Source organism: Schistosoma haematobium, chromosome 6 (assembly GCF_000699445.3).
Source record: "Schistosoma haematobium chromosome 6, whole genome shotgun sequence".
Classification (NCBI taxonomy): domain Eukaryota; kingdom Metazoa; phylum Platyhelminthes; class Trematoda; order Strigeidida; family Schistosomatidae; genus Schistosoma; species Schistosoma haematobium.
This window is the reverse complement of record NC_067201.1, coordinates 4,710,948-4,725,457: the sequence shown is the minus strand read 5'-3', so window position 1 is coordinate 4,725,457 and position 14,510 is coordinate 4,710,948. Positions and strand designations below refer to the sequence as shown.

Here is a 14,510-nt window from a genome sequence, read left to right as displayed (position 1 = left end):
CTGAGAGTTGCTTACCATATACATTATTATTCCATTTCATGGCACTATATTTTAAATCCATCACGATACGCCAACATCAATGGATGATGCGTGATATGTGTAAGATCCAAACTAAGGTTTGGACTGAAGAATAGCTGTCTAGGTGTGTTTGTAGTGGTATTGGACCATAACCACACAATCCTCAAAGCTGAACACGAAACGACTAGGAAAATAGATATTCAATATTTAACGCAGAGAAATACCGAACGATGCAAAAGGCGGGAACAACGAGTTGAACTGATTAAAGTTGATCGAATGGCATGGCTTGGCCTTGCAGGCGTGGTCCCTCCATTATTAGAGCAGTACTAATTCCATAGTAGACCATAATTGGTGAGCCCGACAGGTTAGATACGCGCCCTTATCCGGTCGAACCCAAAACAATGTGACTGGGCAAATTGACGGCTCTAAAATTCGTCATAAATCTAAATGTACATTGTTACCTAAACAAATATGACCACCCAGATATACAACCAATAATTGTTCAATTAATCAATTATAAATTACAATAAATGAGGAAGTTAATAAAGGATGAGAGAAAATTACCAATCACAACAAATAAATGCTATTTTATCCTGTCTGGATAGACCACGTACATATTCTTACAGGAAATAATATTTGGTTGCTTTATAACAATCCCAATTCTGAAAGAGTGCATCAATTCACAATCAAAAATGCACAATCCCAGTCAGTACAAGGAAAACAATCAAAAGGAGGAACAAACCAACATGGTTGCCGCTGGACTAAGTATCAAATAAAACAACATAAATGCAGTTCAGGAAGAAACATGAAAACTTACCGAAGGCGTAGGAAAAATAAGAACTGTAATAAAATACAAATATTACCAGATCAAATGGAATCAAAAAGACTAACAAAATGTACAACCAAAGGAATGAACAGGAACGAACTGCAAGTGTATATATGGAGGAATTTTCATACACAAAACATTCAAAATGGATCTTACAATATTTAAGTCTCTGGGATGATATTCTTGTCAAGTCACGTAAATATATGTCTAAAAATGGTGACACTCATGGAATCTATGATATTTCCAGACATCAATGTCAGTAATACAGCGTCGTGACCAGATAACAACAGTCCTCTACAAGCATTAGTGGTCGAACGCAGGATAGCAGAACATTCGTAGCTTAGGTAGGCTGCGCTCAACAAGCCCAGAACAGAATTGTTTCCTGACGCAGTGTGGACGCAACCTCTGCAGCCGGAGAAATGTCGTGACGGAGGAGCAAGTGACCAACACCAGTCGTCAACAAATTGAGTGTAACTTAGATTGCTTGGGTATTCTACACAGTGAGGTAATATGGTCCGTTTGTTTCAGTTTCGAAAGGATTTTTCTACGTATCATACGTACTCCACTAAATTGCAGAAAAGTGTGTAAGACTTAGGATTAACTTTTTCATGAAACATTATTAGAACTTTCTAATAATTTTTCGATAGAAAACGCGAATTACAATTTAAATTTAAGTGTTCAAATGGATTTTATAGATTCTCTGTTGTCAGTTAAGTGGATAAATAAAAAAAGCTTGTAGGCACAAAGAAATCTCACTGACCACCATCTAAACCATCTGACATTCGGGTCACTAAATGTCCAGTGGTTGACTGATTCTTCTTAAGATCAAGAACAGCTAACGCACACCATGATTCGGCCCATGCGGTGGTTGTCGTATTCTCCTTCTTATATATTTCTGTAATAACGTCTTTTGTGTCATACGGTCTTCAAAGCAGCCATAGTAACTTGGTACGGCGAAAGGGTAATCCACGTTAGGTGCCGAATGTGAGGTGTAACTTCAAAGTCAAATAGTTGCTCACATCATTTTCATTTAAACCGAGCAACCCCTCTACTATTCGACACGGACTATCTACGCTGGTGATCTAGAAGCTTTTGCTTCACTGGCTTCATTTTCAATATTAATATATCAAAAGTGACTCTTGATAGAGACCTACGTTTATCCGGTGAACAAAATAGAGATATTAGTAAACTATAACAAGATGGTGTTGTAGATATATCAAGTTTTCTCTTCAAGGACTCTGGAAAGGTTGCTTGAACGACGTGAGCTGACAGTAAATCCTGGAATTTGACCAACAGTAAGGGGCAAAATTTACATACACAGTCCACCTTGCTATGTCATGCGTCTGATTTCTTGGTACTATATCTGTGGTTTGCTTATGGATTGAGCTCGCGTAGGTGGTTAACTGATGCACAGAAGTGTTTAGGATGCCAAACATTATTTAAAGATCGGCATTCGGTGACTTACACTTTATTGAGTAAACATCCATAATAAAGTTTAAATTTAAAACCCCTGACTAATTTCGTACTTCAACTTTGGATTCGTTATCAATTTTGGGAGTAAAGGGAGACGCGCTACACTTTAGTACTCCAAATAGGGGTTGAATTAATCTGCTAAAAATGCAGCGAACATTCCTGCTGCCGAAACTGCCGAAAATGTTCCTCAATGTAACCATCGCGAGGTTTCTTCTAGAGGCGTTTTCTCGCGGTTGACTTAAGATCTCGGACATCGGGGTACGATGACTCCAAGAATTATATCAACTCCGAACACGTTTGGAAGGAAATTGCCTGAGTTGAACATGTATTTTTTAATATGCCTCGGAACAATTTACACTAATGTGTCTTGAAAGTTATTTCATCGTTATTCTCCAAACTTAGACATGGAGTTGGATCCTCCTAAAGTCCTGACTTAAAGTCTAAGTTTGAAACTTCTCTCCAAGATCTACTGCCTTCAGCGAAAAGTAGTAACTCAAACGAAGGGAGAAGAGTTCCTAGTACTTGGTTATGGATTGAACCTAACAGGATATTCTGTAGCCTGAGAAAATGTCAAGTATACAGTGACTTTCGAGTACCTAGTATATCAACATGACTCAAACTATTTTATTAACGGTGAGCTGATACCTAACACCCTGAGCTTAGTGAAAAGGCATGTGTTATTCACCTTACCAAAGGTTTTTGAGAAATCGAGGTGTGCTTCATCGGTCTTCCATTCGCTGCCGAGAATGGTGGCTGACCTGCAGATTGGTAATGCAGGATGTGGCGCCTCTTGAAACTACTTTGCTTCGGGGAAGAGGAGTTTGAAGATAATAAGTAGTTGAGTAAAACATTTTTCATCACGAATTTTGTAACCTCTGAGGGTACTGGAAGATGTGCTACTGTCACCCAAATTTGAGAAATTACGTATATGCGAGTTTCAAGTATTTTTGCTTGCACGCACTTTTGGCGAACATCAGAGTATCACACACTGGTGTGACTATAATTCATGGATGACTTTTGAGCCACGCTAAAGTGACCTTGAGGGTGTCTACCTACTTACTAGGGCTAAATGAGGGTTATAAAGCAGTTTGAAGAATATAGACATTGATTTACAATTAATGATAAGGGTAAGGATTTAGATTTATGGTTTTCATTACGAACTGACATAAACTAAAATGCCCAAACGCTATTTGGGCGAATGGGTGAATGAATTTTACGCCAAAACCAGAGACTCGTTATCCTAAATATGATTGGTTCGCCCATAGATTATTGTCTCGCTGTTCCTGAGGTATAAACAAGAGAAATGCACCTTCCATCGTTCCATTAAATCGTAACATGAAATCTCAAGTCCATGGAAAGTGTGAGTCAATTTAACTGCATAACACCGTTCAAGTTTGAAGACTTTATATGGCGCTTGTTTAGTTCGATACAAACGTGTCGGCGACCTGACGTTTGGTTTCAACTATGGTAAGCTATCACCTATTCTAATCACTGCCTTTTAGCCTGTTAGTAAGAATGCAAAGATCAGCCAGCATGTTAATTATAGGATTAGATGTACCATGCAAGATGGCCGGCAACTAGTAGGGACGTTCAAAGCTTTCGATCGTCACATGAATATAATATTGTGCGATTGCGACGAGTTTCGCCAAGTCAAAAACAAGACAGCAAAGCAAGACAAGGATCGCCAGGAAAAACGGGCTCTAGGCCTTGTTCTTTTGCGAGGTGAACATGTTGTAAGTAACTTTTTTGCTATATAATTCTGTTGTCATGTACCGTACAAATGTTATTTAAAGTGTAATACGCACTAAACAGGTGCAACATTAATATTAAAATAATGTTCAACTTCCAAAAAGCCATTAAAGATCGTTGAATCAACGTCCCTTACGACGTTAGTCATATTTCAGCCAATCTGCGTCATTGAGGATTCCAAAACATTGCAAGTGTGGAAATCTCCCTCTATATAAATCGGTCATGAATGCAAACTCAAATTCCAGACTTAATTCGAAACTCGAACTCTGCTTGTTCTTTGTATGCTTGAAATTCACTACTCTGGTCAACAAGACGGTACGAACTTAATAATTGGTCTTATGTTAATACTATAATGTGACAACTACATATTTTCTATGGACACTACTCTGTTTTCCAAGTATGGATCTGTAGTCATATAGTTAACACGTCTTAAAAGTGTTGCAAGTTTATTAAGAAACTTTCAGAGTTGATTATTTCCAATGCTACTCGAACTAAAATTCACTGCATAAGCAGCTGTGCTTCATTGTCTTCTTGGATTAACCATTTAGTCGCAAAGACCCTGAGTTAATTTAGAACTTAGTTTAATTTCCTTGCTAATCTGGCTACGTTTTAATACACCGTAATATTCATGTATGTTCCGGGGAATCCCTGTTAAATTGCAAAGCTACCAACTCTCCGTTGTTAACAATGATGTTTTGTTTCTCATCTACAGTCCAATTTGTCGTAAATCTATTTTCACTCATTTTACGTTGGATTACTCGTTCTCAAGTATCTATAAACTGTTAATTTCATACGACGCCTGGGAAGTATAAGTTTATGTAGAGGTGTGTGTTTCACAACAGTGCTATATTTCACCAGATTTAACGTAGCATCAGTCCTTAAATTCACCAACTTCTAGTCTTAGCTATGTTGGTAGATGCGGACGGCGAGAATATGATTTATGGACGAACCAATCATGTATAAGGTAACAAATTCATCCATCCATTTGGATAAATAGAGTTTTGGCATTATCGTCAGTCAGTCAGCTAGCATCATAGCTGATGTCAGTTAGTGATGAATACCTAGTTTCTAACCTTAACCATCAACTGTAAATCATAATTCGAATTCCTCACACAGGTTTATAACCCTCATTTGGTCGTAGTTATTACGTGGACACTCAAGGTCACTTAAACGTCGCTCATCGGTCGTCCATAAATTACACTCTCACCAATGCAGACTAATTGGTTGGAGTCCGCGTGACTTTCGTAACCAATTGTTGGAGACTGGGTGACATGGCCCAGAACCGGTCACAATTTCGTAGGTGTATACACTCTCTGTGTTCCCTTAAACCATGAGATTAAAAAGGTTTTATATCTTTCTTTTTAAGCGCTAATTCTTTCTTCCTGTTCTATATCCTTATATGCAATCTTCCCTTTATATATTACCACCATTGAATTAACTAATTTGTGAATTCGGTGTTGATCTTGTTGTGGTAGTGAGGTGTGGCAAATTGGACCGATGAATATATGTGCCTGGTCCTACTTTGTAGCTGACCGACTGACTGAGAGACCTGATTACTAGTATCCTCGAAGCTTTCTCACTACTAATAAAACTACCTAGTTGGTAATAACTTGATGCATTCATTACTGGATGATGACTGTGAATGCACATCAACTGAAGCTGCTAAAAGATACCGTGAACATCTTAACGTTTGGTACTCCACTTCCAAACAGCTTAGCTCTATACCCTGTTCGAATTCAGTTTGAGTAGTCGAGCAAATAGAGGTGGATATCGCCTACATAAAAAGTAGTTTCTGTTCATCCTAATGGAGTCATGTCAATTTTGTAGAGGGAGTAGCGAAAATAAAGTCCACAGTTTTTCGTTAATTAGGAGTATTATTAAACTCTTTACAGACTAATAAAAGAAACTGGAATTAATAAGTCGAGTGTAAGTGAGACTATTTCGGAAAAGGACACATCTGCTCCCAGTCCAGACGTTTAGAACGATGGGCGGAACATTTTAGAAAACAGTTCAACTGGCCTTCAGCTACTCTACAACTACCCTCCATTCCCAGACTGTGAATGGAACATTGAAGTAGGTCCCCCAACTCTAGCTGAAGTTCAAAAGGCCATAGTTAATCTGAAACAAGGAAGGGCAGCTGGTCCAGATGGATTGGCTCCAGAAGTCTTTAAGGATGGTGGTCCAATTTTAGCGATTAGGTTGACTAATATTTTAGCTAAGATCTGGGAGTTAGACGTTATTCCATCTGACTGGTCACGATCACTTATCGTCCCAATATATAAGAGAGGGTTAAAATCAACCTGTGACAACCATAGAGGGATTAGTTTAACTAATATAGTATCTAAAATACTAGCCTCGATAATTATCAGACGCCTAACTAAGACTCGTGAACTGCAAACACGAGAGAACCAAGCTGACTTCAGGCCTGGTCGTGGCTTCATCGGCCACATATTCACCATTCGTCAGGTTCTAGAACACAGCCATACTTATCGGCGTCCGACAATGGTGGTCTTTCTTGACTTGAAAGCAGCATTTGACTCTGTACATTGCGATATTCTGTGGCAGTGTCTGTCATTGAAAGGCGTACCTCGGAAGTACATAAACCTTGTGAAGGCTCTTGACTCGAACACTACTAGTCGAGCCAGAGCTTATAGCGAACTGTCATCTACTTTTGCAACCTCAAGTGGTGTCCGTCAAGGCTGTCCACTTTCTCCATTTTTGTTTAACTTCATCATAGACCTACTGATGGAAATAACATTCTCGTCGACTGAATTCTCGGGTATTGACCTCCTTCCAGGAGGTCTACTTATCGACTTAAAATACGCAGATGACATAGTCCTGTTTGGTGAAGACGCTGACAAAATGCAGTTTTTTGGTAGCACTAAGCAACAATGCCAGAATGTTTGGAATGCGCTTCTCTCCCTCTAAATGCAAGTTGTTGCTTCAGGACTGGTCTGTGTCAACACCTGAACTAAGGATAGGGAGTGAAGTAGTCGAACGCGTTGACAACTTCACTTAACTTGGAAGTCTAATCAGCCCTAATGAGTTGGTGTTTGGCGAAATCTCAGCATGGATTCGAAAAGCTCGTTTGGCTTTTGCCAACTTACGTCACCTGTGGCGAAGGCAAGATATCCGTCTATCTATAAAGGGACGAGTGTACTGCGCGGTAGTCCGTTCTGTTTTAATTCACGGCAGCGAAACATAGCCATTAAGAGTAGAAGACACTCGTAAGCTACTAGTATTTGACCACAGATACCTTAGAAATATTGCTGGCGTCTGGTGGGATCAGCGGGTAAGTAATAGTGAGGTTAGACGTAGGGTATTAGGGAATGATGGTAAATCAGTTGATGAGGTTGTGAATTTTCATCGACTGAGATGGTTGGGCCACGTGGTACGTATGCCTGAACACTGATTACCACGACAAGCAATACTGACTAGTGTTGGAGTTGATAAGAAGAAAGTTAGGGGCGGACAAACTAGCCAAAACGTGGTATCAGTTCACAAAGTCACTAACTTCTAGTCTGAGCCATGTTGGTAGATGCAGACTACTTGGTTGGGGTCCGCGTGACTTTCGTAACCGATGGTTGGAGACTCTTGGTGACATGGCTCAGAATCGATCACAATGGCGTCGGTGCATACACTCCCTGTCTTCCCTTAAACTAAGAGATTAGAATTGCTTCATATCTTTCTTTCTACTAACTAATTCTTTCTTCCTATACTACATCCTTATATGCAGTCTTTCCTCTATATATGACTACCATTGACCTAACCGCTCTTATGAATCCGGTGTTCATCTTGCTATGCTAATGCGGTATGGCAACCTGGACCGATGCACATATGTGCCTGGTCCTACGTTGTAGCTGACTGGTCAGGAGTATTATTAAACTCTTTTTAAGTATGACATCTAAGTATGTACTTAAAAAGGGTTGGGTTATTTGTCCTTTTCAACTGGATACTAGTGATTTATCTTGTGATAACTATCAATTGTTCTGATCAGACTTTAACGTTCTAAGTTAGTAACTGCTGGAAACAAATGGCTGTCGATACTTATCACTACATGTTTTGTGATTTTGAACTCTACAGGTTTCTTTGAGTGTGCAGTGTACCGCCTTAGGTGACTAATTAAACTGAAAAGAGGCTTAGAGGACTTAAACCCCGAATATCTTAATCCTACCTGGTAGAACGATGGACGGCAGATCTGACTGTAATCTACTTCAGATGGGCTATCTTTAGAAGTCTATCATTACGTTTGCTAGCGTCACAAATTATTATCTTCAATTTTCTAACCTTTTCTAGGCTAAAAGCTTTGCTAGTTTGGATAGTTTTCATTTTGGAACTTTTATTTGGATATGTAAAATAATCATGTTTATAACACGTTTCTTATAATTATCTAATCCGTTATCTCCGATATTCATTCTTATCTCATTCAACTGAGTAATAAATTAACAAACCATGTGTTGACGGTTAAGTATTGGTTTTTCTGGTAATGATCTATTTGTAAATTATTGCTTTTCTAGTACTGATGCTTAGTTGTCACTTAATCTATTTAATTACTACTAATCTACCATTCATAAGCTCGAATCTCCCGAAATAGGGTTTTATATTATTCACAGTGCTTTTATACTTATTGAGCTCCCCTAAATTTATCTTTAAATTATTTGTTTAGGTTACTATGAATGTAGATGGTCCCCCACCTCCTGAAGATGCCGCCCGAGTTCCGCTCCCTACAGCAGGTGCTTGGTCAACTGGAGTTAAGCCATTGACTGGTATTGCTGTCGGGCGCGGCATGCCCCTTGCGACCCCAGCAGCAGCTATTGCCCCAGCTCCACCCGCTGGTTTAGGTGGGCCAGTTTGGGGAGTCGGAGCACCAGCACCGGGTCTGATGCAGCCACGAGCGCTTCCTGGCATGCCACCTCCACCTCCTCCCCCTGCAGGCGCACCAACTGCGGCGTTCGGTCGTGGAATGCCAACTGTCACCGCTGTACGAGGATATCCTCCTCCTCCACCTCCACCTCCTCCTGGATATCATTGAGACGCAATCTGACTCATGGTATCTATCCCAGATAACCACTTATTATCGCGGAGAAGTTTTGTAAAAGCATTTACTTGTTTCAATATACTTTTTTAAGCACTTTGACGTTCATATTTTCTATAAAATCCTTTGCTGTGGGTCGCTCCCCTCCTTTTACTAATTGGATTTCGTGACTGACACCAATCAAGAAACGTGAATTATTTATTAAATAGGACTAAAGGTTATCCAGCTTAATATTAGGGTTTTAAAATTAGACTTGGTGGACAAAAAAGGTATGGGACTGTTCTCTAAGAGAAGGATGAAATGACAGCCCTTATTTATATATATTTTTTCTGTAAAAGCTCAGTTATGTTTTTCATTATATTTAGGCATCTATTATTGTCATTTATTCAGTTGTTTAAATCATAGTTGTAATGGTTCCTTGCTAAATCGGATGCGAATATTGTAAATTTTATTCAGATTAAAAGCACAATATTTCTATTGATAATATATTCGTAATTATAATGGAATACAAAAGTTTCTCGGTTAAGAGATTCTATGGAGATACTATTAGACAGAAATAAATAATAGTTTATACTAAATTGTGCAAGAGTTCTATTCTAAAGATGGGAAATGTTAGTTGGTTGTTTGGAATGCTTTGCAAGGTTACTTCATTCGTCCACTTTACACATCTACTTTCTCAACTCCATTTTTAATAATGAACAATATTTCTTCTCCTAGAAAAGAAATAACAAGTGCTGTATTATTGACAGGAGATTCATATTTTGCTATCGATGTTTTTATAGTTGTAATCGACTTACTTTTTAGGTAAGTAGCAAGTTGTGGGTCATTTGCTTTTAGTGCCAAATTACTTGGTTGTTTCCCATAAATATCAGTAATTATTGGGCAGGCTCCAGCTGTGATTAGAATTTTACAGATGACCCTCCTTCGACTTGCTGCGGCTTTATGTAGTGCTGTTTGGTTCCTGAGAGAAAGACAAAACGAACATTTGAAATATTTTATATGGAATTAGCATACATGCTTGATTAAAGGTTGCGTCTTATTTTTACAGTAATCTGCTTCAGAGTATGATGTACCTCACAATTTTGAAAGTGAACCAGTTTCCCTAAACTGTCGTTTTAAATTGTATTTTTCAAATACTTTGTCAAACGTACAGACTTTCTGACTGATATGTTAAACAAATTGCTTGGTCGATGCTATTTCTGTGCTATTTTTACTTTGGTCAGTGCTAGATATTTATTAACTAACTATATATTTTCAAGAGGCTCTCCTGTACCATTTGTGTCTATCTTTGTTCTCCCGGTTAGCGTGATTTTCCTATCCCATTATTTCAACTGTTAATTACCTCAAGTATTTTAGACTGAGCACCATGCTATTGAGACTTATCTTCGGTATTATTTGATTTTGAATAAGATATGAATGTTTGCTATTTATGAACTTCATAATCATATAATAAAGCTTGGATAGTTCGAATACAATTCATGTACAAGAAGTAAATGATTAGATATTTCTCCGGACATTCGTGTCTACATGCTAGATGAATGGTTAATATGTTATTCTTGGAGTATGTATACTCCCTTGTCTATGATTATTGTTGCTAGATTTCGTCAAGGCATTCTATATTCGGCCACTAAGTCCTTGCTTTGAAGCCTGATCCGCACGTTTCCCTTTTCGGTATACTCAAATACCTGGTTAATGAGTTTATTTAAGTTAGAATATATAAATATTAAACAATTTAGAAGGTCGGTACTTACTTTTCATATTCTTGTAAGTCGATTAGTTTTTCTGGAACTGGAATGAAATTTGCAATTAGTCTGTTAATATCTAATCATCTATAAGTGTAAATCTAAGTGAATTGTAAACTTTTTAATGAAATATTACTTGGATCAGTGAACTATGAATGGGAACCAGAGATTTATTTATTGATTAGAGCTTTACATGATGGAGTCTCGTTTCTCGAGCTGGATAGCTGTCGTGGAGCTTTCATTTTACTTCTGAACAACATTATTATTATTATTTGGACATATTGTTACAAGGGGCCACCAGATACATATGTGCCACACAAATCTAATTTGATTTGTGTGAGGGCTGTGATACTGCTCGGGTGCCCAAACTGAAGCAGGTGGTCTTCTTAGGGGGCCTCACCCGGAGCCTTCGACCTAAAGGTCTGACCCACAAGACAGTGGAGCATCATAAGGAGATGCAGTCGCATGGTAGCAGGTGACCAACGACTGGTTCATATTTCATTTGTTCCTTCAGGATCATGGAGCCCATGTACACGATTGGTTTGGAATGAGGGTTTTCGAACTCCCGTAGATGGATCGTCCCTATCCACCAACCCGGTTAAGGCACCGGATATTCGCTTTTAGTCCTCTCAATTTCGTAAACACCAACGAGAAGGCAGTGAGTAGGACTTTCCTAACAGTGACTGTATACGCGTGGTCATGTGAGAGCATTTCGAGAGGGAGAGCGGACTCCCTCTCTTCAGGTAGAAGTGTTTGGTTTAGTCATCAGTCCCAAATATAGATGTATCTTAATAAATGGTGACAAATAATGGCCTTCACATTATTGCAGAATATAAAGTAAATTAACAACGTTGGATAAAATAGTTGTCGCCACCATCTTCGTTTGCATGAACAACTAGCTGTCAAACGCCACAATTTGACATCGTTCATATCAATGCACGTGGATGATTATGAACACTTTCGACTGAAGAAATGTCGAAATATTGGATAGAGAGAATGATAAGGAAATCACAGAGTTTTTAGAAGTTTAGAACTCAGGTCAGTCGGTAAGATACATAATTGGATATAATTGTTTGAGTGAAAGGAATTTTGATAATTCTTTTAGTTTTGAAAGTTGAATTTACACGATCCACTGAAGTCAGCTAGATAACCAATGAAACCAGAAAGTAGAAGATCTATGTGTACAGTCGACTTTTATGAAGTACAAAAGTTTAGAAATCAAGCTATTGTATTCTTACTAGAATGTCGCAAAATTGTTGTGCTTAAATAAAAAAATAAACATTCTGAGTTCAATTCACTTGGTATTGTTTACTTGGGTCTTCTCATTAATGTTTAGGACTGCAATTGATCAGTCTCTCATCGGTATATGTGCATACTGTGCATATTGCCTTCATTCACAAGTATTATAAGCAAATATATCTTGGACGAATACACCGCTAAAGAGTCCTAGTGTTGGGTCGAGACAGTCATTCTGTGTTACACGGTTTCATTGACTTTCCTAACTAGCTTGAATTGGCGATGAAGGTTACATGACAACACAATCGAAGCCAATTCCAGCACTTACAGTGATCAATACTTTTCAAATATTATTAACTTTATAATAAATGGAATTTAGTTAGTATCAAATGTCTAGGATGTAAGTCTTGTCTAATTTAGCATTTGTCATTCAGATATACCATCATTTCAATATTTATGTTCACATGAGGTTTTAAACCTAATATCTTTTACTTCAAGTATAACAATTGATCGACCACCAAGTACAAATATCAGTTAACTTGTTCTTTAAATATAACTTAAACTCTTACTAATACTGTTATTCTTATCTGAATTTATAACGAAACAAAAAGAATATATGAAGAGAGAGATTAATTATTTGTATGAAACTCACTGTACTTTAAGAGATATTCAATAACTTTTACATGTCCAAATTTTGCTGCTAAATGTAAACATGATCTTCCATATTTATCTAATGCATGTATACTTGCACCAGTATTTAACAATAATTCAATATAATTAATTAAACCATTATGTGATGCTCTAAGAAGAGCTAAAAAATGGAATGAAAATAATTTATCAGTTTAGGGGTTGTGGAGATTGTTAAGTTTTTGATTTAAATCATTATTCAATTGAAGCTAGACTACCATGGAAAACCTGAAGGCACTGTTTGACGGCCGTTTCGCCCTATAGTGGGATTCCTCAGCAGTGCGCGTCCACGATCCCGCACCCCGCGAGATCCGAACCAAGGACCTATCAGTCTCGCGCCAGGCGCTTAACCAACTAGACCACTGAGCCGGCTGGCATCCAATGGTGTTAATGTCTAACCTCAACCAATCCACGAAATTGCGCGACCATCTTCCATTGTACTGAGGTAGACACCTGTTTCTACCCGACACGGATTAGCTCTACTGTTCACAGCTCACCAGAGCTCCGAGACTTTTCTCACGAGGAGGAGTCTCATACTAGAACGAAACGGTCGTCCAGTGCTCTCAGGTTTTCCATGGTGGTCTAGCTTCAACTGACTCATGATTTCAATCAGAAAATAATTTATATTTAAAAAAAATTATTTACTACTAAAATACTAATAAAGATAAAAAATCAATTTCATTGAATAATACAAACACGATTTAGTTTGATTGTGGAGTTTTCATGAATCAAATTTCTAGGAAAATAATGATGTATAATGGGATAAGCGATTCAAAGTTTACGAATGATTACACAATACTAATGATGAGACATTAGAAATGGTTACTCGAAGTGTTAGAAATATATGAAATCCCAAAATGACAGAATAATTGTAGTTTATCATAGAGAAATTGGGTATGTTGTATTTTATTTTTGTGCTGGAGAAGAAACAAAACCATCAAAATGTAACTCCGGAGTATGATTTTTATGAAATTGCCGGCGAAACTATAATTTATGCACGAAGATAAAAGATCTCGGATTTCGGCTCAAAATTCACCCATCCATTTGGATAAATAGAACTTTGTCATTATAGCTGATTTCAGTTTGTGATGAAAACCCTTAATCTAATTCCTAACCTTAACCATCAACTGTAAATCATAATTCGAATTCCTCACATAGGTTTATAACCCTCATTTGGTCCTAGTTATTAGATGGACGCTCTTAAGGTCACTGTAGCGTCGCTCAAATGGTTGTCCATAAATTTTAGTCTCATCAAGTTGCCTTCTCTGAGGTAAATGATTTTAGAAATAACGACAAAGTAAAAAGTCAGAGTGAAGAAAAAGAAAGTAACTGGATCAAACATTTAAACATTGGTGGCACAATTATTGACAACAATCATGGAAATTCACTGTCAACACAAGAAACTATTGGTCACTTATAGAGAAATTGTGATTGCTCACTTCTTTGTTTACATTTATGTTAATGATGAAATTTAGCAAACAAAACAATAAAGAACGACATGATTAAACTTTCTAGCATAGTGTAAAATATAATTTCACTAGAAAAGGCTAATCAACGAAAAAGAAACATTCCTAAAAAGTTTCCTCTTTCTGAATTATGATGCATAATGTATTTAAATAAGGAATCAATGATCTTGAGTGCTGTTAGAGGTACGAGGGTGGTTATCACTTCCCGGTTGCCCACACCGTGTAAGGATTCTTGTAGAGGCACCTGAAAAAAATTGGGTTAGAGGTGGTCTTGGTGA

The 14,510-nt window shown here is 37.8% G+C and overlaps 2 protein-coding genes across 3 annotated transcripts in view; one reads left to right on the top strand and one right to left on the bottom strand.

Annotated features, from left to right (window-relative positions):
• The first annotated feature begins 3,407 nt into the window (after positions 1 to 3,407).
• Positions 3,408 to 9,982, top strand: MS3_00008360 (uncharacterized protein). The gene is made up of 4 exons (XM_012936378.3): positions 3,408 to 3,784; positions 3,820 to 4,050; positions 8,733 to 9,905; positions 9,939 to 9,982. The coding sequence occupies exons 1-3, from the start codon at positions 3,782 to 3,784 to the stop codon at positions 9,096 to 9,098; spliced, it is 600 nt and encodes a 199-aa protein (XP_012791832.2). The 5' UTR covers positions 3,408 to 3,781; the 3' UTR covers positions 9,099 to 9,905; positions 9,939 to 9,982.
• Positions 9,349 to 14,510, bottom strand: part of MS3_00008358 (uncharacterized protein) — a gene marked incomplete at its 5' end in the record, with an annotated part of 190,353 nt that continues 185,191 nt past the window's right edge. The window contains 4 exons of one of the 2 annotated variants that reach the window (XM_051216720.1): positions 9,349 to 9,814; positions 9,899 to 10,062; positions 10,853 to 10,889; positions 12,732 to 12,890. Coding sequence is in view for 1 of the 2 variants with exons in the window: in XM_012936397.3 (XP_012791851.2) it covers positions 9,762 to 10,062; positions 10,853 to 10,889; positions 12,732 to 12,890 (497 nt within the window). Of the gene's footprint in view, positions 10,063 to 10,852; positions 10,890 to 12,731; positions 12,891 to 14,510 lie in introns of both variants that reach the window. The other variant, XM_012936397.3, reaches the window with a different exon arrangement.